Source organism: Strix uralensis, chromosome 1 (genome assembly GCF_047716275.1).
Source record: "Strix uralensis isolate ZFMK-TIS-50842 chromosome 1, bStrUra1, whole genome shotgun sequence".
In the NCBI taxonomy this organism is placed as follows: Eukaryota; Metazoa; Chordata; class Aves; order Strigiformes; family Strigidae; genus Strix; species Strix uralensis.
The window spans coordinates 160597236-160618478 of NC_133972.1; the positions used below are offsets into that span (position 1 = coordinate 160597236).

At 40.9% G+C, this 21243-nt stretch overlaps 1 protein-coding gene across 2 annotated transcripts in view; it reads left to right on the forward strand.

The window, feature by feature from the left end:
• The window catches only part of DEPTOR (DEP domain containing MTOR interacting protein), a 77200-nt gene that overhangs the window by 53012 nt on the left and 2945 nt on the right, over positions 1 to 21243 (forward strand). The window contains exons 8-10 of one of the 2 annotated variants that reach the window (XM_074887162.1): positions 2642 to 2712; positions 3390 to 3494; positions 11754 to 11995. In XM_074887162.1, the coding sequence (XP_074743263.1) occupies positions 2642 to 2712; positions 3390 to 3494; positions 11754 to 11867 (290 nt within the window). In that variant the 3' untranslated portion in view covers positions 11868 to 11995. Of the gene's footprint in view, positions 1 to 2641; positions 2713 to 3389; positions 3495 to 11753; positions 11996 to 21243 lie in introns of those variants that run through there. The other variant, XM_074887152.1, reaches the window with a different exon arrangement.

Genomic DNA, 21243 nt, shown 5'->3' on the forward strand with positions numbered 1-21243 from the left:
ACAAATTTATTTTCATGCAGTGGATTACACAACACTGAAAGAAAAAGGATAGGCCGATGTTACCCTTGCATAAATTCTTTATTTTTTAAGAGAAATTCTCCCTTAGGACTACTTTTCAAACTCTGAATAGCTTTAACAGACTCATATTTGAAAGAAGACAGCAATGGGCTTATAAACAGACTTATTTTAAAGAATTATACAATGTAGGGTAATTTCTCCCATAGCGCAAGTACAGATCCACACATCATCTCACTTAGGTTAACATAAGGCTGTCAGATGTAAATGTTACGGAGGAATTCTTAATACTCTGCTGGTCTATAAAGTGATTTTTTTCACAAATATTTTCCTGCTATCCAGACCCAGAACATGTCACTGAACTGTGTGCTAATAAGCACAAGGCAGTGGTATATGTATTGTCAGAAGAGTTCTCTTGCAGACAAACACTTAAAAAAAGCCCAGGTCATGATTTGACCAGTCATGCAGAAAAACAATCATCAAAAAAAAAAAACTTTCTGGAGGTATAATGAAGAGAGGCACTCAAGGGAGTCCTGCATGGATGATTTTCCTGATTCTGACTTGTTGAATGAACATAATCATTCAGGTTTTTCATGTTGACCAGGCATGCTCTGCAAAGTGTAATGCTGGCTAAATGACAGTTTGTCAAAATCCATGGGAAAGTAAAAAAAAAAACATATTGGTTTGTATGCTAGAATTCTCCCTGCTTCCATGAATGTCATTAAGAAACTCATGAACGTCTTCGAATACCATCTGTGAGAAATTTTATCTTCCACCTGTGACTGAAAAGGCAGACATCATCAAAATTATTTATCACTAAAAGAAAAGCAGCCATAATTTTAGAGGTGAAGCAGGCAGATACAGTGAAGAACATATATCTTTCCATTGTCCTCCATTTCTTGAAGCATTTGTAGACAAAGAAATGGTACACAGAATAGCATCGATTTGATTTGGCAGAACTTTACATTTACTTTGTTCAGGGGAAAATGGTCGGGCCCAAAGAGTTGTGGTGAACGGAGTTAAATCCAGTTGGCGGCCGGTCACGAGTGGTGTCCCCCAGGGCTCGGTTTTGGGGCCACTCCTGTTTAACATCTTTATTGATGACCTAGACGAGGGGATCGAGTGCACCTTCAGTAAGTTTGCAGATGACACCAAGTTGGGTGGGAGTGTTGATCTGCTCGAGGGTAGGGAGGCTCTGCAGAGAGACCTGGACAGGCTGGAGATATGGGCTGAGGCCAACTGTAGGAGTTTCAATAAGGCCAAATGCCAGGTGCTGCACTTCGGCCACAACAACCCCCAGCAGCGCTACAGGCTTGGGGAGGAGTGGCTGGAGAGCTGCCAGTCAGAGAGGGACCTGGGGGTGTTGATTGACAGCCGGCTGAACATGAGCCAGCAGTGTGCCCAGGTGGCCAAGAAGGCCAATGGCATCCTGGCTTGTATCAGAAATAGCGTGGCCAGCAAGGACAGGGAAGTGATCTTACTCCTGTACTCGGCACTGGTGAGGCTGCACCTCAATTACTGTGTTCAGTTTTGGGCCTCTCACTACAAAAAGGACACTGAATTACTCGAGCGTGTCCAGAGAAGGGCAACGAAGCTGGTGAAGGGTCTGGAGCACATGTCGTACGAGGAGCGGCTGAGGGAACTGGGGGTGTTTAGTCTGGAGAAGAGGAGGCTGAGGGGAGACCTCATCGCCCTCTACAACTACCTGAAAGGAGGCTGCAGAGAGCTGGGGATGAGTCTCTTTAATGAGGTAACAAGTGATAGGACAAGAGGGAATGGCCTCAAGTTGCTCCAGGGAAGGTTTAGACTAGATATTAGGAAGTATTTCTTTACAGAACGGGTTGTTAGGTGTTGGAATGGGCTGCCCAGGGAGGTGGTGGAGTCCCCATCCCTGGAGGTGTTTAAGAGTAGGGTCGACATAGCGCTGAGGGATATGGTGTAGTTGGGAACTGTTAATGTTGGGTTGATGGTTGGACTAGATGATCTTCAAGGTCTTTTCCAACCTAGACAATTCTGTGATTCTGAAATTATCCCAATGCATAGCAAGTCAATGGGGAATCACCTGCAGAAACTCAATGGTATTTCCTTTCATGTAAAATCCCAGCCAGCTATAGGTTACCTAGGCTGTCCCTGGATAAGATGGGGTTAGATGTCAGTGCCTACAATTGCAGAAATCTCTTTGTTGGAATAATTCCTGACTCAAGCAGAATTTTCTTATTACTTAATTCTGTGATTCAAACCTAACTTATAAAATAGCAGAGACCACCCAACATTCACAGAGCGAGCCGTGAAGAAAAGCTGCTCCATGTCAGGAAGGTCAGTCACTCGTTTGAACACTGCAACAGCCACTTCTGATGTTTGTGGTAGTGTTTAGTGTATCTTGATTGCAGGCAACAAAGTCTGTTAGCTAAATGCCCTGATTTTCCAAATATCTCATCATTTGTACTCAAGAGTTATTCTGCTGGTTTTTCCTTGGCTCTTTTACTACTTTCAAGCAAGTCTGCAAGAACTGAAAGAATGTATGGGAAATGTGACCAAAAAGATGTATCCCAATACTGTATCTTATTTATTAGGAGAAACTCCAGAGGAATGTTTATATTGAATACTCATTTATGTACCTCCACAGTATTGAAGAGACCTGTGAGTGCTGATGAGCTCTTGATGCCTGGAGCCCCATATGTAAGAAAAACATTTACGGTATGTCTCCACTATTTTTTTTTTTTTTAATTTTCTGCATGTTGTATGCATAAAGTAATCCAAACAGACATTTTCTGATGGGATAATCAGAGCTTATTTGCATTTGCTAAGGTTTGTACTTTAAAATCCCACACTCTGTTATCAGTACTTCCACACATTTCAGGTCTGATTCTGCACTTGTTTATCCTGTCTTTATGCCAATGTAGTACTGCTGACTTAAATGGACTGTAAAATTACATAAAGCAATTAACATTTATTAATTGTTATACAAACTCATCTAGACTTTGTGCTCCTGGTAATACTTGCTCTGCAGGAGTGGATTACCTACCCAAATTGAAGTTTTCTACTTAGGTCTTCCTAGACTATGATGGGACCAAAATTTTGATTCATATTCACTATTAGAGAAAGCCTTTCTGTACAGACTTTTTTGAACCTAGTCGTTGGAAGCATTGCTTTTTACAGCCTCCTAGTTCAACAAAAGAGGTTCATTAAAGGCAAGAAGAATCATTTGGATAGAGCCTTTCTCATGAGTGATATAGCAGCCTGTACACAATGTCCTTTACTAGGTGTTGGAAGTAGAGAGATGTTGAAATTATGTCTTGAACCATTTATCTGTTACCCCCTTGAATTTCATGGAGCTACTTGAAGGTGACCACATCCTTCTTTTCTCTTTCCAGATCGTTGGCGATGCAGTGGGCTGGGGCTTTGTGGTGCGGGGGAGCAAGCCCTGCCACATCCAGGCTGTGGACCCCAGCGGGCCAGCAGCTGCGGCTGGGATGAAGGTGGGTTTTCAAAACAGGATGATTTACCAGCAGTATTTGGGCTGCTCAGTGAAGGTCTTGGGCTACCTGTACTTGAGGAGGGAGAGGTGCTTTTGTTTCCAGGGTTGAGTATCTTTGTCTCAGTTTCAGGCATTTGTGCACAGTGAGTTCTGCTGCCTTTCACCCTCCTCTTGTTTCTTTTCTAATGTCCTTGAGATTCTTCAAGCCCTTTTTCCTTGTGAAACTTGTTTATCCTTTCCAAGTTGCTTTCTTGATCTTTTCCCTTTCATGGGGTTTCTTTTGGTTTTTTGTTTGTGGTGGTGGTAGTGTTTTGGTTTTTGGGGGCTTTTTTTGTTTATTTTCACCTTTTCCAACTCTGCACAGTTTTAGCTTCCCTCTTTTTACTTTGCAATTGATGTGGTTGCTGGTGTGCAGCTTCTGGACATTGCCTGTATAGGAAGAGGCAAAGTCAGACATACCTATTGAAAGTGAAGCTAGCATAACCCATTGTTCACTGTAAAGCAGTTAAGATTCAAGACATTTTGGAAGGAAGAATGTAAGATACTTTAATATTTCATAAAGAGCTGAAATAGTTTCATACATGATTTAAGAATAAATAAATACAAATTCCATGTGAAGACTTTTGTACTGCTAATGCAGCGCCCATTGACTCACCTGCAGGTTTGGATGACATCCTGCATATATCTGTGAATTAATGTACTGTACAGTGGGAAAAATAAAAGCAAAGCATTATGCCAAGTACAGATAAAAGCAAGAAAAGGAAATTAGCTGCTACACTTACTCCAATGTCCAGGCTGGGCCAGACGCAAAGATCAAATTATCAGTTTATGTCATCTTCTATTGTATGGTAAGAACACAGTTGAAGGTTTCAGATGTATTCCACATGCAGCCCAGTTTGCCATGAATTTTGCCCTTCCTTCTGATACGTCTCCTTTTCCCATCACACTCACCCCAGCTGCCTCTTGCCTGTATATTCACACCCACCAAGCTGGATGCAGCACGTGCTGCCATGACTCCAGGGATGTGCATCCTGCCCATCACACGATGCCAGACCTGCCATGGCACCCTCCTTAGCAAATGCACTACAGGGGTTTCTCCTCTCCAGCTGCTGGTTTTTTTTTTAAATGAAACCTACAAGAATGTACAGTCTTTGAAACATTTACTTTTTTTGAGCACAGGCAAGAAAAACCCCTGGGAGGGGGAATGGCAGCTGCAGAGCCTGTTGGTGCACAAGGTCCTGACACTTTCTGCTGGCAAATGTCTTGACTCCTGAGGGAGCTGGAATTTTTAATGTGTTTTATACAATACTTAAATATAAAATACAATTACAATTTTTATATGAAGAGTATAATTTTCAAACAGTTATCCTGCCTAAAATTTAAAGGACTTAAATTTAAAAATAATGAATTTATTCATGTGTATGTTCTAGATCCTGAACTTGGGAGTTTAGTACTTTACAGTATCGTTTAGTCTCTGAATATAACAGCTAGCAACAAAGTAGATCTATTCTGAAACCTGACTTGTAAAAATAACACTGTGGTGTCATATGTATAATCTTAGAGATTTCACTTCTGCACTCAGCAGCTTAGAGCTGAATATAGTAGGGCTTTGGTTTGTTTTTACTTTTGGTTTCATGCTGGCAGTCCTGTGACTACACACTAGGATGTTTCAGTTAAGCTGGGTTCTTCTGTATTTCACCTCTGAAACTGGTTTTATGTACCAAATTATGTCCTTGTATCTTCCCTTCATGCTCTCCATGTGCTCATGTACTCTGATGGGATCACAAAGGTTTACCTGAACCGTTCAACACATGAGAATGTAAAATAGTCCATGGTCCTGAGGGGAGCAAGCAGTATTTTAGACAGTAAAACTGGTATATATGGCCTCGAATTTGCACAAAGGGCAGATCTGATTATTTGCAAAGATGCTAGCTTTATGTAAAGCTTTTCAGAGCAGAATTGCACATGAAACATTATGGCAGTACTTTAGATGAGTCCCTGTTTAGACACCAAAATCGGCACCCCATTTTCAGAAACACTGAATACCTTTAGCTCCTGGTGAAGAAATGCCAATTTTCTTTGAAAATAAGAGGTTTTGTTGAGGTGTTCCCATGGCAATAGGTATGTAAATTATAGTGCAGTATTTGAAATTTTTAAAAATCTATGTCACTTAATCCATCTGTTTACAGAATCTTCAATCTGGCAAATTTAAAGGAATCGTATGACAGGCTTTATATGACAGCTCCTTGAAAATAAACCTTCCCCTGTGTGGAAGCTGCAGGAGGGACACTTTGAAAATAGACTTCGGGGCATGGTAACTTCTGGTGGGCTGGTGCAAGAGGCTTTTGTCTGCCAGTATTGCTCTGAGCACTACACCAAAGAAGTGCTAACAAGGAAAGTTGGCTATGATGAAAAGGGCAAGAATTTGAAGAAGAGCCAAGACTTGGCGTTGCAGTTTGTAGAAAAGTTCTTGGCAGTAGCAGCAGGGTTTTTCCTCCTAAGGAGATGTATCCAGTGTAATCGTTTTTGGAAGTGTCTTTATTTGTAAAGCTTGTGATTTTGCACTTACCTCTGTTGGAGAGCACTATATTCCTGTCTCTGCATTACACTGGACAAACTGTTGAGAGAGGACTGCTGCCTACAGTCTCATTGTAGGACCTCAGTTTGTGCACTTAATACTCTACCATGTATTTTATAAAGCAGTAAACATTACAGGCGCAACCCACCTGGAGGACTCTGGTGGCTTGCTTTCAGTTTGAGTTTGGCTGGGGTCTTGCCCTGCTCCAGAGTGCTGTGAATTGGGAGTCTGGGTCGAAATCTCAATGGGCTTGGGATGGAGCTCTGGCCACACACAGCAGCTGTGTGGTGGGCACGGCGCTGGGTGGCTGGGATGCACGGGTCTCTGTCACACAAGTGCACCTCTGCGTGGCAGCACTTGCCATCTCCTTATGCGTGACATCTTCTTCTGGGGGAAATTTTCAGACAATTTAATTCTGAGAAAATCCCTGCAAGCATGGTCTGCTGAAGAGGTGTGAGAGAGTGTTATGTTTTTTGGCTTTAAGTCTTGATACCTCTTCTGGGGCTGGTAAATAGGATTACTATTTTCAGTCTGAGGTTTCAAGTATGAAGCTGAGCAAATAATTTAATAAATATCTTGTCAATTAGCTTTATTAAAGTATTTTTAGACAGGGTTTGTTGAAGTGCAGTTGCCTGTGACAGCCTTGCGAAGAGCGTGGTTGCTGTAAGCGCATTAACAAGTGGGAGCTGGAGGCGACACAGGGCTATGAAAGGAGTCAGTGTTGCGATGCGTACTTCTAAGTTATTTACAGCTCTGTTTTGCTGTCTGCTGTTGTCAGCAGTGGAAGACAGGAACAGCAGGATTTTGAAGTTCCTAGGTTGCTTTAATATTCAGTATTGACTGGCTGCAAAATTTGGGTCTCTGAGGATGACACTGCTAAATATTGCCAGTTGTTGTCAGGAAAACTCTTTTTCCCCTTTTTTCATTGTTTTACTCTGTAAGTTAATTTCTGATTTTAAGGTACAAGTATTCCTTGAAAAGTTACACAACTTGACTTCAAACTAGTGACTTAAATTATGCATCACATGTTGTTTAGTGTGACATCACTGCAACAGAGTGTGACAAAGCAAGCAGACATAGCTTTGTGTGAGGCTTGTGAAAGAAACAAATTAATCACTCATTTTGCTGATTATCTCTTCTTCCCTTTGGTTGGATAAATCAGTGCCCAGCTCTAACCTTTGAGGAATGCGAAAGAATATCTTATTCCTTAAACTGATTTTGAGCAAATTTGTGTTTGTAGATTTTATACTTAAGGTCTTTGTATCATACAAGTTGCCAATGGTCACTCAAGCTTTTCTATCCTATTCTAGTTCTTCTTCATTTCAGTTAGTAGCAGGGAGTTGGAGGACCACATATGGTCACTGGTACTAACCCCTTGTCTTCTGAGCTCTGCTCGGGGATTACGGCATACAGCCAGGACCATTTCAGCGTGGTTCTGCTCTCCTTCTGATCTTTAAAAGCTGGCAAAGGGAGGAGGTCAGCCTCATAAATTTTCTGCCTGTGCTATCGTCTTCTGCATTCACAAATGATTATTTCAGGTCCAGGTTCTCAAATGATTTCACTAGCAGAATAAGAGCCAAATCTCAAGTGTAATTGAGCAGCCACTGTCTCATGGAGCAGATTACTGTCAGGTTCGTTGAGGTCATCAAGCCCGATCTCCCTGAAATCAAGGGAACATAGGTGCTATCTGATTAGCCCAAAGAGTCCAATATATTATAGCATGTAACGTAAAGGACTAAAAGCTATGCATTATAAGGTGCCAAGTGGTGGGAAAACCAACCCCAAAACATGTGACATCAGAGGAATTTCCAATGCCTTAGGTTCCTGCAATAGGAAGAAATTTGAACTGTGAGGTTCTTGGGAGGTTGAACGTACCCCATGCTGCAGAGAAATGCAAAACCCATTCCATGGTCCTTGCCAATCTGACCTCAAACCTGGTGATTGCTTAACTGTTTGACAAGCAAGATAAACCAGTCTAAAAATCCTAAAAAAAAAAAAAAAATATTCCCCCAGGAAAAAGTATCCCATTTGTGGCTGTGGTCAGACTTCACTGTTTTACAGGATAGTGGGAAAAGTAGAGAAGCTTGGACATTGTCAGTGAGAAACTTCTTTGTAGCTCCTAAAGGCATCTTAGTGGGAGCTTGAAGACTGGGATTTATATTGTATAAATAAGGCACAACAAACATGCCTCCATTTAACCCTCCATGAAGTTAGGAAAGGGAAGATACCTCAGTGTTTGGTGCTGGGGAGATGCTTCAGTGCTAATTGAGGTATCCGAAGGGTACTTTCACTATCACATGTGACTGAGATTTAAATGAGAAGATGAAGTAGGTTTGGATAAATATTTATACTGTGCACTAGCATATGGTGTTGTTGAAGCAGATGCAATTCAGTCTTAGAATTCTTATCTTATACCAACATGTTACTGATTGTAGAAAAGCATAAATTACACGAGTTGCCATCTGGTTTTAATTACAGCATGAAAACACTGAGGCAGGTTGGTATTTTCCTTTAGCTGTGTTATCAGCTGGCTGCTGAATTTGATAATTACATTAGAGTGAATTCAGAATGAATGTATTTGGTAATGTGAACACTCAAAAAAAGTTGCTGACAAAATGCTTTCATAGCTTGTCCATAAATAGAGAAGCAGCAGAGCTAAATGCACGTAGCACTGCATGCAATGAATGCCACTACTGTAGGGCTTGAATATAAATGTATATATAAGTTTCAAACATGTCTCTGTAAGTGAGTGCCTAATTTTCTGATAGTATTTAATTATAAACTATAACATAAAGGTCCATGCTCCTCCATAGAAATGTGGAAGGTATATTCAAGCACCTACGACTTTAGAGAAATCCAATTTTAAAAAATCAGATTTCATATTTTACCATAAAAATCAACTCTGGTTTTGCAAAACCAAAGAAAATTCAAACAAGTTTCAGCTCCGTGTTTCACTTTTATTCAGCTGTAACCAGAACCTCAGATTTTTTGTGCTACTATCACAGAGATTGGAGCGAGTGAGCTGAGTAGGGTAGCCATTAGCCTTGAACATCTTGTAAGTCTTGCTCAAGAAGAGTGGACGTGCTAGGACGTGTTAAGAGCATAGTAAGAATGTAATGGTCAACAGTTTGGATGCTTTTTTTTTTCATTTGATCTTTAGTAGAAATCTTTCTAAAAGGCGCTAAAGAAAAATTTAGTAAGGCAGCTGTGTTAGTAGCATGATGATTCAACAGAAGTTGGAAGAGATCAAATATTTGTGAATGTGAAAATGCTCAACTCTGCCATTGAACTTGAAAAATGGATTAGTGGTTGGTTGTCCTTGACAACTGTTTAAGAGCATGTATAGCAGTCACTATATTTTCCCGCTCAATGCATGAATCTGTGCCTGGGTGTTCCTATGCTATGTCTGCCTTCTCCTTTTGGTCTGTGGTCATCATTTTCTCAGGGAGTTCACTGGTGAGCTGTGGTGATGCCTCTGTAACTGACCTGAAGTTTCTATTTCCAGTGGGTGTGTTTAATTAACCTCAATGTAGCTCCCAAATTTTTTAGAGTGTCCTGTTACCACTTTTCAATAGGTTGGACCTACCTTAAAACCCTGTTACTCTAACTATACTGGGATTATTGCCATCAACATTATCATAGTAACACAGTTCTATGAGTACTGGGCAGAAAACTGCATTACACCCATCTCCTCTTGTCTGAGAGTTTTGTGAATTCAGCCCTCTTACCAAACTAGGGGCTTCTCTTACGGAAGGAAAATGTGATTTTGGGAGCTGCGTTGTGTGTCATTGCCAGAATTTTGACTGGTTGCCAAAAGGAGACGAGGTTTGGCAAATCTCTTCTTTGCTTTCATTACAGAATACTACAAGTGCAACAACGGAGTCCTTATGTCCTTGATCATCCTTTGCATTAGCACAGTGTCTTTAGGTTGATTTAAATCATTAAATGTTTTCTCAGCAGTCCCTCTTTCTCCTTGTCATTGGGAATCCCAGTGCAGCATTGGATGAGCTGCTAATCAGTCTCTCCTCTGCCCCTTTGCTGCACCAGCTACTCCGTTCTGTTTTATTCCTTTTCCGTGGTGGAAGCCCTATCGTTGTTGGACCTCTCTGAGTGACGGGAGACTATCTTAGAAACACTGTACCACTGGCCTGCTGGTTGAACCTGCCCCATGGTGGCCACATGGAAGACACAACTTGGATTTGGATTCTCTTCTTTACCTTGTTACAAATTCACTGACCATTTTCCTACCAGAATACATAGATATTCTCGTAAAGTACTGTGGGGTTAGACAGATGGAAATTGCCATAATCAAAAAGTTTGATGAGTAGATCCATTTTTGTAACAGTACAAATGAATAAAACTCCAGGTTTGCTAAAGTGTTGTTGTGTTTCCTGGAGCTGTCGTTCACAGTGTATGGTTTAGGTTTCCCAGTCTCAGAGCAACACATAGATCCAAATGTATAGACTGGAGCTACCAACTCCCATGCAGCAATGTTACACCAGCACAGGCTCCACTGAGTTTCAAAATTCAGTCTGTACAACTCTCCTCTTGCTAAGCCGTCCTCCTCCTCCTCCTGGTGAGGAATTTATGTTTGCATCAACTCCAAATACTTTTTGTGATGTACTGTCCTGCCATCCCTCCCCAGGCTGTAACTCTTCTGGGGGTGAGTAGAAGCTTTCTATTTCCAATAGTACCGTATTCCAGCCTCTGCTAGTCTTTACCAAAATTCTCTATTTTGCTCTGTTTTCCACTAATAAGCTATTAGACCCTTAAGAATGACATTCTGGTTCTTTTATATCCATGATAAAGCTCCCATGGTCTTCAGACATATCAGAATTTCATCCTACATTCTATTTTTGGTGGATCTCCATTTTTCTGCTCTCATTTCCTTGGTTGCCTTGCCTCTTTCCCCGTGGAGTTGTTTGAGGATCAGTTTGTTTTGAAGACATCTCTTCTGAGGCCATAGTACTTTTGTTGAAGTTGTTTTGGATGGTTAAGTGAACTCTGCCCTTGTGCAGATGCCTCTGAATGCACAGTCACCACCAAGTAGATGGGTGTGGGACTGCAGTCTCTTGAATGGACCATGGGCTTCTGTTCTCCTAAGTGAGTGGACATAAAATCAATTAAAAAATCAGACAGCTTTATACTGGACTAGAGACTAGGTGCTTGCTGTGACTATCAGGGACTGTTCTATGATAAAGAAACCAGAACTCTGCGCGTGAAAAGTCACCCCCCTGAAGTATAAGGGGAAAGATCCACTCCCATGCAGATGGGCAGTACAGTGCTCAAATGTCACTCCAGCAGCATGTAAACTGCAAACACACAAAAGAAAACAGAAAAAATCTTTTTATGATTTTCAGTCCTGTTTTTGAACGACAGCATCTATGTTATTCACTATAGAGAAAGGAATGAAGGCAGTGAGAATTCCTAGGCGAAATATAAAAGGAGTGGGTACAAATTTTGAGTACAAATTTCACCTTTAACAATGAATTTCCTTTGTTTCCCCCCTAAACTTACAGGACACAGGTTTAGCAAGGTCTTCCTTGCTTATCCCAGACCTGAATTTTGGCCTGCAGAACAGTATTAGATTTCCAATAACTGTGATTTTTTCTAAAGACTTTTAACAGAGAGAGAGTTTTACTGGGCAATAAAATGACTTTTTTTTTTTTTTTTTTTTTACAGCTGAAGCCTTATGCAAATACAGAAAATTTCATAATACCTCAGAGCTTTTTTTTCTGCATTCACCATGGTGTAGTTGACATTAGAATTGAACTTGTTTGTAGGCCAGTCACCTAAAGTGCTGTTGGGCAAGAAGTGACCTACTATACTTGTGTCTGTACATTGGTTCCTTGTCATCAATAACAAATACAATTCAGAAAAAAAATTTGTCTGCAGGTTTGTAATCGGAGGTCAGTGGATTTTTAAAAATTTAGTCACATTATATTAATAAAAAGTAAGTTTAAAATTCTTTTTGAGTAAATGGTGTTTTATGGCAGGAAAACCAGGTATCTGAACATAGTGCATTTATGAAAGTGCTTTCTTGATTGTTCGTGAAGCCTTACAGCTGTAGCCATTCAGAAAGAGAGAAAGCAGTCTTGCTTTCAGCTGCACTGTAAAACAGGGCTGTGCTTGTGTTTTGATACAGCTTCCAAATTCCAGAGTGATCTGTAGCCCATTGAGCGACAAGATCTAGTGCCTGCCAGAACAGCTGGGATCTTACCCTTGATCAAGCTTTCTTAGGCTATTGCAGGTCACTCTTAGGTAGCCAGGCTCTAAAGAGAGGACTGTCATCTGGAAAACTTATCTACGGAATGACTGAAATCTTACAAAGAGTATCCTAAGTGTCTATAAAGAAGACATAAAATTAGAGGCCAGTCCAGCAAAATGCTGGCATTTTGAACTACTTTTGCTCTCAATTGAGGATGAAAAGCATTTTGTGTTATTAGGTTTAGTTGCAATATTCATTTCACTCAAAGCCTTGAAGGGGCCTCAGATGCTGTTGGGTTTACAGCATCATGGCTATCGCAGCTGTCTGCCCTGAGTGCTTCAGTGATGCTGCTGCTCCCCGGCTGCCTGCTTTACAGACTCTTCTCTGCACTTCTCCGTGTCTTTTCTTGTTGCTGCTCAAGACACAAGCTGGCTTCCTTTCATGATATAAGTGAATGATTCGGGAAACATGTTGCATTAAAGCCAAGGCTCTGTTTAGCTAGTCAAACACATGGAAAAACAATTGCACTTTTGTCTGTGAAAACAGAGAGCAGCTGTTTGTCTCAAATGGCACAGACCATTCCTGCTCATTACAGTCTTGATACCAGAGGGTGCTGAGGGTGCCCTGCATAGATCTGACTGCCCTTGTAACTCCCTTATTGGGCTGGTTTAGGGACTATTTTTAACTAATATGGGTCCTAAACAAGCTACATTTAGTTAGTTTAGCTAATTATATTTGACCTTGTAGGTAAACTGATATATAGTTTTTAAGTTCTTTATTCATTATGTGTGTTTTTCTTTTAGCAACTGTAGTTTAGGTATAGATATACCAAGAAAAAAAAAGGAACACTAAAAGGTCAACCCAAGCATAAAAAGGCATTATTTCTAAGCTAAGTCTCTGTGTTCTTCTGCTACTGATGTATTATTTCACCCAGAGCCACCTTTAGCCATTCAAGTTATTAAACATTTTCTGTGGTGGGTATCAAATTGCAGTATGCAATAAAAATGCTTATAAAGTTAAGCATGCAGTCGCTAGTTTGCTCTCCTGATGTGGCCCAGTCCAACTTGACTTTACCTGTGGGTATTGCCCACTGGAACTCAGATTAAGTCAGTCATTTTACACACCAATTCCCAATTAGGGCCACGAGAAGCAGTGACCTATATTTCCCTATTCTGTATTTATGGAAGGTTTGCATTTCAGGGTATTAGGTTCTTATGTTATTACCCTCCAGGTATCTACAGATAGCTTTAATTCACCTACATGAGTAATTCCCATTTGCTGTGTTGGTGTTTCTCTGACCGCTCAGTCAACCTGTTGGGGAAGCTCTGCTGCTACTGAGCTGAGACTTGTGAGCACACCAAAAGCTGCCCTCCCCAAAACAAGAGTTGTTCTCATGGGCTATTAGGTCAGCTGGTTTCCCCTCTAATTTGTCCACTCTATTTGTGGAGTTTGCACAGCAATGGTTTCATTCTATTCCTGGTGAAAAAAAAAGACTTAAATTCCTATTAATTCCCATCAGTGGGAAGGGAGGGAGACAGACACTATCTGAACCAATGATGAGGCCCTTTGAGAATCTATGATTTAATTTTATATTATGTGAATTATTATATTATGTTATAAAAGAGATATTATTTTATTAGATGTATTTATTTTTTATTTTTATATTATGTTGTTTAATTTCTGATTTTTTCAGTTAGAGACCAATGAGTTCGGCATACTATAAAAAATTCAGCCTCTCTTTCAAAAACAAAAAAATAAGTATGTAATGAAAATATGTAATGAAGCCCTGCTCAGGCAAACCATCCATACCAGACTGCAGCCACAGACCAAGATGGAGAGCCAGAATTACATGCGTATGTTTGTAATTCTTTAAATGGGGTTGGTTTTCTCTGCTATGCATTGTACCATGCTCTGCTGGAACCCAGTTTCTATCCTGCTAATGGGACAGTGGGCCAACTTAATACTCCTGTAAAGATTGAACAAGAAATGTGTCCCTTTAGAGAGAAAATCCTGTGTTTATGCAAGACCTGGATACTTGCCCACTCCCACACCACCCACTCTACAGCCAATTACACATTTGCTAGAGATATTTACAGAGCTGAACACACAGCTGCAATTTATTCTGTTTCATCCAGTAACCTCAATTATGTAGAAAAGGACATTGCATGATTTTTTAACCTTCCAGCGACATGCAGTAGGTTTTGAATTGTTAGGTTCCAGTTTTGATTTACTAATCCTAGCAAGACTGCATAAATTCTAATTAAAAAAAAAAAAATCATCTAACTGGAAACACAGCTTTTAGGACCTCTGCTTTTCATCTCTTTTCCTCATTCCAGGGTGACAGTATAAAGCTTAGCAGAGTGGGAGCAAATACTTCAGTGCTGCCCGTGTTTGCTTTTATTTAGGAGGTTAGTCTTGGGTCTTAGGCTCTTCTGTGGCAGCATGTTCAGCATCTCTGTGACCTGGGCTCTTTGCTGAGCACGGGGATTCCTCTGCTTTATGGCTATGAGTTACCTATTAAAACAGAAGAGCCCACGTACCAGCATAAATGTAGGCTGTGTGTGTAAAGGTATAAAAGAAGTTGAGCCCTGCATCCTCTTTCCTCTGTCATTGTTCTCCTGCCTCAGATTTCTCTGCGCTTGTTCCTTCTACCCTAACATCCATCTTGCCATTGATTTCACTGGGACTTTAAGTTATCTGAAAACTTAAGCTGCAGGTTACTGATCTAAGTGTAAGCTGCTGCCAGAAACGTTGATCCTATCTTCATCTCCTTTTCATCTCCCTCTTTCCCTTTGCCTCCAACCAGATATGTATCTATTGCCTCCTTCCTCCAGCCATGTCAGGCACATCAGGGAACTTATTTTGCCTGGAGACAAGTCCTTTCATTTATTTATTTTTGCTGGCACAAGATTGAAAGGGAGCGGTGCCTGCCTTTGGTGCATTGCTGCCTAGAGCCAACACAAAGGGAGAGGAGCACCTCTTGGGAGTGCAAGCACCAAGTCCTGCTACAAACTCTCCTACCCTTTGGAAGAGGTTTGATACCTGGATCTACAGAGTCCGTGGCAATTCAGGCCAAGGGTGTCCCTGTCTGCTGGCAGAATGGGTTGTGGGGTCCCAGATCAGGTAATAACCAGGTAATGAAATCTCCAGCTTTTAGTAAACAAACCTGTTTTTTCCATGTTTCTTTTAAAAGCAAGATTAGTTCTTTACACCCTAAGAAGAGGGAAACCTCATTCTCTGGTGTTGTCACTAAGGAGTGTGTGTAAAAACCCATGGCGTGGTGTGTGATGTAGAAAGTGATGAAGTGGTAAGTAGCTCAGAAGATTTATTCAAAAGAGCTAACAACTGTCAGGTTAAACCTGCATGGTTACCCGCTTGTAAATCCCTCAGTAACTGCAATAAAAAGTAGAAACAGTGTAATTTTTTATTCCTCGGTGACAAAATACCAGCCTTAGATGGGAGTAAGTGTGCACTTTCACTCTTTTCCCAGCTCCTTCATATTTCATATTTAAATTAGATTTTAAAAATGATGCCTTGATTTCCATCTGTTTGTTGAGAATGCAGCAGTGCTCGGGAGGCGGGAATGGGAGCAGCAGTTCCCAGCATCCCCTGAAGAGCAAGGGGAATGTCAGAGGGGAAATCCCATTGGAAGCATAACTCTTCCTTTAAAATGTTGGAAGCTTGAATGTCCCCTTCCTCCTTGCTGAAGGCTGGAAAGCTGCAATTCAGATGTTACATTCTTGTTAGCACCTAAGCCTTCCCTGAATTTTGCTGAAATCTGTCAGCAAGACAAGAAAAGCCAAAGCAGATCTATCGCCTTTTTAAACAAGCAATGGTAAAGAATGTATTTTCCCTTTTTGCTTTGCTTTTTCCTTCTCAGTTTCAGCAGTTCAGTAACCTTCACAAGTGATAGCTGTGGCCATACCACTGCAATCAGCCAGTAAGTTTTCTATCTTAGCACTGGCCCAGAGTTTTAAAAAGTATCTATAAAGTGTGAAGAGCTTGATTTCTTGGGTATTATGCTTCAGACATCTCCAGGTCACTGACAATTGAAAAATGTTAATCCTTCAGCCCCAGTTGGCATGGGTGCCTGTAAGAAAGGGTTCTTACTGACAGCATGGCCTGATATTTAATAGAAATCAGGATATCGCAGGTCTCTCCTGCAGATTACACATAGAAAATAGATGGTTTTGCTAACCACGCATGAAGAACCTTTCCTCTGAAAGATCACAATGAGTTTCAGAATACCATAATGAAACAATTATAAGCTTGAACTACTCAAACTGGCCAGCTGATCCTTGTCCCTGTAGGATTAGTAGGACATGAAAAAAGCATTTATTTATAATAATTGAGGGTATCTCTAGAACAGAAATGTAAGCAGCCTGTTTCTGTAATGGATTTCATCTTAATTTTCATTAGCAAGAAGAAAAGCAAAACCACTAACATTGGACTATTCTTTTTGAATTAGTTATATTGTCAATTCTGGTATCAATTTTATTCTGTAAAACTGTCAAAATACACTTTTCCTTAGACAGCTCTGAAAGAAGTTATATTTAGAAGCTTTACTTCTTAGGAAAATTGCTGAAGAACTTTCCAGGGTTGAAAATAACTCCTGCATTTGCCTGAATTCATAATGTCTATTTGATGTTAATAAGGTTTAACAAAAAAAAAAAAAAAAAAAAACCCACAAAAAGAAACCAATACATTTTTCCATGTATTTTGGGAATGCCTTGTCTTAAAGTAAAAATTATCTGTGTGACTTTGGCATCACATCAGATAATAAGAAGAAATAGTAGTCAAGGGAGTGTGTCCTAAACTATCCGATAACTATGTAAATCAGTGTGTGTACAAATTATGAACAGAGCAAAGGGTTAAATCCAGTCTGTCTCATGGTGGACGACCAAGCCAGCCCTGATTACCACACTGCTTTCCCAACAACTGTGTGTTTCTGGCAGTGTGCTAATAACTTATGAAGTACCTTGGTTTCAAAGGGATCTGCTTTGCAGCAGGATGTGGCCCTGGTTTGAGCTGCCAGCTGCTAGAAATCTGTTTCAGATCTGCACAGAGTCCAGGGGTGAAATCCTGGCTGCTCTGGAGTGAAAGGTTAGTGCAGGACTGGATTTCACACTCTCTCTCCAGCATTTTTTAAGATTTTCCTTCATGCAGTTGCCACACGTACAGTAATATTCGCACCTTCAATGGAAATGAATTAGTGGCAATGTTTTCAGCATGTCTTTACGCTGATGCCAGAGCATGGAAACTTTGCTGTTTGGTTGACCTTGGTGCTGTTGGAGGAGAAAACTCATGTGCTGGTAGAGACTTTGTGCTTTGCAGTCTTAAACCCTGAATGGTCCCATTACTGCCCAGATAATTGAGTTAAATATCAGTACTGATGAAAAACAGTATTTTTGCCACTATCTTTAATGTGTAATTGCATAATCTAGCTTTTTATTCAAGAATTTCAAGTCAATGCTGTATTTGGTAACATTGATTTTTTGGTAACTATTTGATCTGTATTAGTAATAGTGTTTATGCACTGTTTCTTAAAGAGAAGTTAGCAAAAAAAAACCCCAGAGTGGATTCCAGACACTGACCCTGACACCGAAATGTAAATGATAAATCCATTGAGAATTAGAGCCTTAACCCATGGCCACTGAAATGGGGCGCACACGTTTGCTGCTGTGGAGAAGGGCAGTCCCCCAGCCACCTCCAGCCATGCTGCCTCCTGTATGCTGGCACGGGCATTTGTGTTCCTCTTCATCTCAAGCTTTTTTAAAATTTTGTGTCAAGATAAAGTGACTATGTAATCGTGGTCTTATCCTACTGTTTTGAGATATTTTATCTGTTGGCTCTGCGTGGCTGTTAGTTGCTTCATGACCAGTGATGAATGGTTGTACTCACTACATCTGTAAATTTAAATGTTTTTTTAGGGCTGTCCCAAAGAACTTTGCAATCATCACTTAAGTTGAATTCTGTGGTGGGAATTTCCAGCTCTTCATGATCTTTCCCAGCACCCTTTTAAAAAGTGTGTCTAGAGAAAAAAAAGGAAAATTTTAAGGTATTTTAAAAAAAAATATATATATTAAATTGAAAAAAGTCCAGCAAGCAAGGCCTGGCTCCACAAGGACAGGTAACTAAAGCCTATAGCACAAACAGCATCTGAATATCTGAGAATCTAGGCTAACTGCCTATCCTCAAAAAATATTCCTGTAGGATTCATAAATATTAAAGTCATCCTGAGGCAGAACGCTAAGAATTAGTGATAGGTATGTGACGTTTTTATTCAATAATTTGCTTTAAGGTAGTTGTGCAATTCCACGCCCATGCCTGCAGCTGGTCTCTGACATCCCTTGGGAGCATCCTCCAGTCATTCTGACCACAGCTCCTGACCAACGCAGGCTCATCCATCCAGCCCCGGTGCAGGCAGCCCCTTGTGAGGGAGTGGGGCTTTGGTTTGCCCAGCTGACAGTTCTCCCAGCAGGAAAATCAAAGGGTGTGGATGTACAACTCCAGGGCAGCTTGGCAAGTCCAAGAAGGGGCAGGCAGCCAAGGCTTGCCATGGAGGGAAGACAAATAACCAGAGGGGGAGGCAGGGTTGTACAGATCCAAGTACAGCACAATCCTGATTTTGGCCATTAAATGTTATGGAAACTAATTATAATTCGTCTTCTCACCATCTTCAGTTTGATGATAAATGGCATGACAAATCTTTGTTAACTTCTTTAAGTGATAGGTTCCCAGATCCTTTCTGTTCACATATAAGCCCAAAGTTGAAGTTTTCCTTTCCTGGGAACACCTGGATTTAGTTAAACTGCCTGTATGTGCCAGTGAAAAAACACAGAAAGACAGAGGTGCCTTTTCTGCTATCCCTCCTTCTCTGAGATGCTGTATGCCAAGGTGGGGAATTGAAATACTTAACAATAAGTGTTTATTACTGTAACATTTAAATATTTGAAATTAATTAAGGGAGTCTTTTCATTTCAGTGTTACTTTAACTGTTATAGTTTGTGTGGTTTTTAGATCACCACATCCTGACCAACAAAATGGTTGGAATTTATTCTGGGCTTTGTCATTCCTTGAAGTCTGAGGGATAAAAATGGATGCTTATCTCCTGTCAGGCTCCTTGGAGAGCTATGAGGAAATGAGCAATAAAAGGCTCTTTGAGGCTCTTTTAACTGTAGTTTATTATCTATTATAGTTACTGATGTGTGGAAACCAACGGAGAAATTTACATGTTTATAGTTACAAAGCCCTCAACAGCTATAGCTATGAGCTGAGCCCTTACAGCTTTTTGAAATGTGTTTTTATAAATGTAACATTAAATCATCGCAATTTTGTACACCAGTCTCCTTAAGAAAATTCCTGAGATAATAATATGTGGGTTGATATGCTCAGTCAGGGCTGGTTTGTGAGTACTCACTTGCTCTCGCTCATTTTGTAACTCCACCAAGAGAGCAATGCATGATGTGGGCTTGATGGTGGCCAGAATGCACGAAGCAGTGCTGCATTTCATTTCCCCTTGCTGGATGAAACGCTGGATGGAAAACTGCAGTAGGGAGAAGAAAACTGGGTGAGTCGAGGGCACTCAGCATACTGAAGAGGTCAGGACTGTGCAATCCTCTCTCCGCTCATCAGGAGTGGAGGACACAGCAAATGGCTCCATATTTCTTTATCCCTAAGGGAGCTGGATCTGGAATTTGCAGAAACTCAGCCCTAGGAGCCATGGAGAGAGCTTTCTACCCTCAGGGTCACTGGTTCTTTGTTACTCCTGTTCCTAATTGTTCTTTTCATGAAATTTTAGGTCAGAAGTACGCTCTTCTGTGCCTTGTCCTCCTCTGCACACTTTTCTTCTAATCTGGCTTGGGTGGGCTTTTTGCATCTAATCCTATCCACTGGAAATGGATATTGGAATATTGAAATATTGGAATGACTAATAAGCCATTTGGATCCAGTCCAAAGGATGGCACCAAGGGGACTGTTCTCAGCCCGTATGCATTGCTGATTAATAATACTGCCAAGGGCATACATTAAACCAAACACATTGAGAATGCAGACGTGTCAACTCTTGTCTTTTGTGTAAGAAATTCACTCTTTGGCATCCAGATTGCTGTTCACTATTGCAGTGCCTGTACCATCCACATTTACACCATTGCAGCCCTGGTGCGAGTGGCTGGCTGGTCTGGAAAGTCTGTTCCTCTGGCAGGGATGTTCCCTGAAGGCCCCCGAATGTCCCTGACATGATCCAGCATGCAGATTTATCCATCACATGCTTGCATGCCTGTTCCTGGCCAAACATGAGTCCCATGCATTGGGATTCCAGTAACTTGAGAAGTCTGAGAATATGCAGCAGTAAAACAAACATCAGCCATTCAACTTCCAAAAATTGCATTAAGCCAGAAGAGACAATGTTATTTCTGCAGGTCTGTTTTAAATCAACTCAAATATTATTCTGGAGCCAGAGCTGTAATTCAGTAAAACTTGATACAATCTTGGAAAGCCATAGAACGCGTTAGGAAATACTGCTGGAAGTTAAGAGACCTATAGATACTGCAATAATCTGCATTTTAAACTAAATAGACATGCCTCTTAAATACTGAGGAACACTGCAGAGGATGATGGGTTACCTTTTCAACCAAAATCCTTAAAATTTAGAAGGCTTTGTCTGCATGCAAAAATTGAACCATTTTCCCAATGCTACTTGTAGCTTAAATATAGCCTATGAATGTATAGGAAAGATACATCCATACTGCCATGGAAGTTGGCTAAGCGGTATCGCTGATTGCCAGTCTTTGGTGATCATTTAGGCTACCAGTAAGGCCTTCCAGGATCTTCAGCTCTGCAGAGGAGTTCTGAGGGTAAGGGATAGATGCAAGGGAGAGGTCTGCCCTCCCTTCAGGGACTGGTGCTGCTGCTCTTCCTGTGCAGAGGCTCTAAGGAGCAGAGATTAAAATCATCAGTGGCATT